The sequence below is a fragment of the Penaeus monodon genome, chromosome 28 (genome assembly GCF_015228065.2).
Source record: "Penaeus monodon isolate SGIC_2016 chromosome 28, NSTDA_Pmon_1, whole genome shotgun sequence".
Classification (NCBI taxonomy): Eukaryota; Metazoa; Arthropoda; class Malacostraca; order Decapoda; family Penaeidae; genus Penaeus; species Penaeus monodon.
Window position 1 is genome coordinate 31,177,948 of NC_051413.1, and position 1,901 is coordinate 31,179,848.

Below are 1,901 nucleotides of genomic sequence, written 5' to 3' on the forward strand. Positions count from 1 at the left end.
CAGATAAATACAAAAGTCCTAGCAATTGCAATAAACATTATTACATACATTGAGAGCATCCATGTCCTTGTTGAACTCGTTCTCAAAATGCCGTGGCAAGTCTGCGAAAATGGAGTTTTCCGTAACTTCCTTCCCCTTCTCTTTGTCCAGCCATTCACCCAGAACACTCTCAGCACTGGCCATTAGCTGATCTTGGTGCTTGCTGATTTCAGAAGCATTCCCTGAACTGGCAACACTCTGTAATGCATCTGCAGCAATCTTCACCTAGAAGAAAAAAAAAAGAAAAAAGTTTTAACAAATGTTGTAGACATTACCTACTTTAACATACTACTGAGAATGGTTGTACTAATGGGTTTTATCCCTAACAATGACCAGAAAGCAATCAAATTCATGATAAAATTATATACATAATACCTCTATTTTCCTCTCTCTCTCTTTTCAACTTATTGAAAATCTACAAAACTTATTCATATTTTCTCTGAGCACAAAAAAGGCACAAGAATTGAGAGTGTGAGAAATTTATTTTTCTAAAAAAACACAATAGCAATTACCTTCTGCACTTCCTCAACCAGCATTTTGAGTTTATCTTGATCTGTTGTTGCTGCAATGATAGAATTGTGGTGTTCCATAGCTGAGAAAATGTCTTCCACCAATTTATCCTTAGAAACTTGAGACCTGAGAATTCAAAACAGTAATTCAATTTCCTTTTCCAGTATTTGAACAAAATGTGAAGTTTGAATATTAAGAAAAATTGCAATACAAATTTTTTTTTTTAAATCATACATGTCTTAGAATCTAACAGAAAAAAAAAATGTTTTGCACTCACTCTTTATATTTCTTGACAAGGTATCTGGTGCGCGCTCGCTTAATAATCTTGTCATCAATATCAGTGATGTTCATAACATACTTGACAGGATATCCAAAGTAGTCCTGCATCACCCTCCGCAGGATGTCAAAGCTGACGTACGATCTATGGATGAGAAATGTCATTAAATTCTGTTTTCCTCTAGACTGGGATACAATTTTTGAGAAGACAGAAAAAAAAAACCTAACACAAGAACTACAAAAACTGAAATGTAAAAATCTGGTTCAATATATGGCAACAAAATCATCAAGTCCTTAAGATATGTTAGAAAAAGATAATATATCATATACATTATGTAATATACACAACAGGCAATTAATTCTCACACGTGACTTACCTTGCATGACCCATGTGAGAATCATCATAGACTGTTGGTCCACAGCTGTACCAAGTAACTACATGGTTCTGAGGTTTAAACAGCTCCTTCTTTCTTGTGATGGAGTTGTACAGGTGGAGTTTCGGAGACTCGACCCCTTCTGGGGCAGACCACTGATAATCTGGGCGCTTGGGCATCTTCAGTCAGTTTCGTCTGCACAATCACATAAAAAAAGGTATAGAGCAAATCACAATAGATATCACATACATTGCAGTCTATTTCAATATATTTCCTCCAAGCATTTCTAAAATGTTATTGGCATAAACCTCATATTTCTATACACTCTTTTTCTTTAAAAAAAATTCAATAATTTATGTAGTTAACTACAATCTTGGTCGACTGAGGTACAAATCCAAAACAAAAGAGAAGTAGTTGGGTAAAATCAATGTATCCTAATTACAAAATTATGCAAAACTACTAAAAAAAAATTGTCTATGCATCAGATAAAGAGACATGTTGCTCTACACTCTAATTCCAAAGTAATAATGGACAGCTTGCATCACAGCAGGTTTAATGATAAATGTCTAACAACCTGGTCCTTCACAGCACAGAGGATTCTTGCCACAGAGGCATTCCTGGGAACAAACTTGCTCACACAATTAGCAGAGCAAAGCAGACCTAATGCAATGTCTATTGACTTGTTTGCACGTGCACAATGTG

General features: G+C 35.2%; 1 protein-coding gene across 2 annotated transcripts in view; it reads right to left on the minus strand.

Moving 5' to 3' along the window:
* The window catches only part of LOC119591490 (cysteine--tRNA ligase, cytoplasmic-like), a gene marked incomplete in the record, with an annotated part of 8,113 nt that overhangs the window by 5,485 nt on the left and 727 nt on the right, over positions 1-1,901 (minus strand). For both annotated transcript variants that reach the window (XM_037940233.1, XM_037940234.1), the window contains 4 exon segments: positions 49-264; positions 552-675; positions 827-970; positions 1,203-1,394. In XM_037940233.1, the coding sequence (XP_037796161.1) occupies positions 49-264; positions 552-675; positions 827-970; positions 1,203-1,378 (660 nt within the window).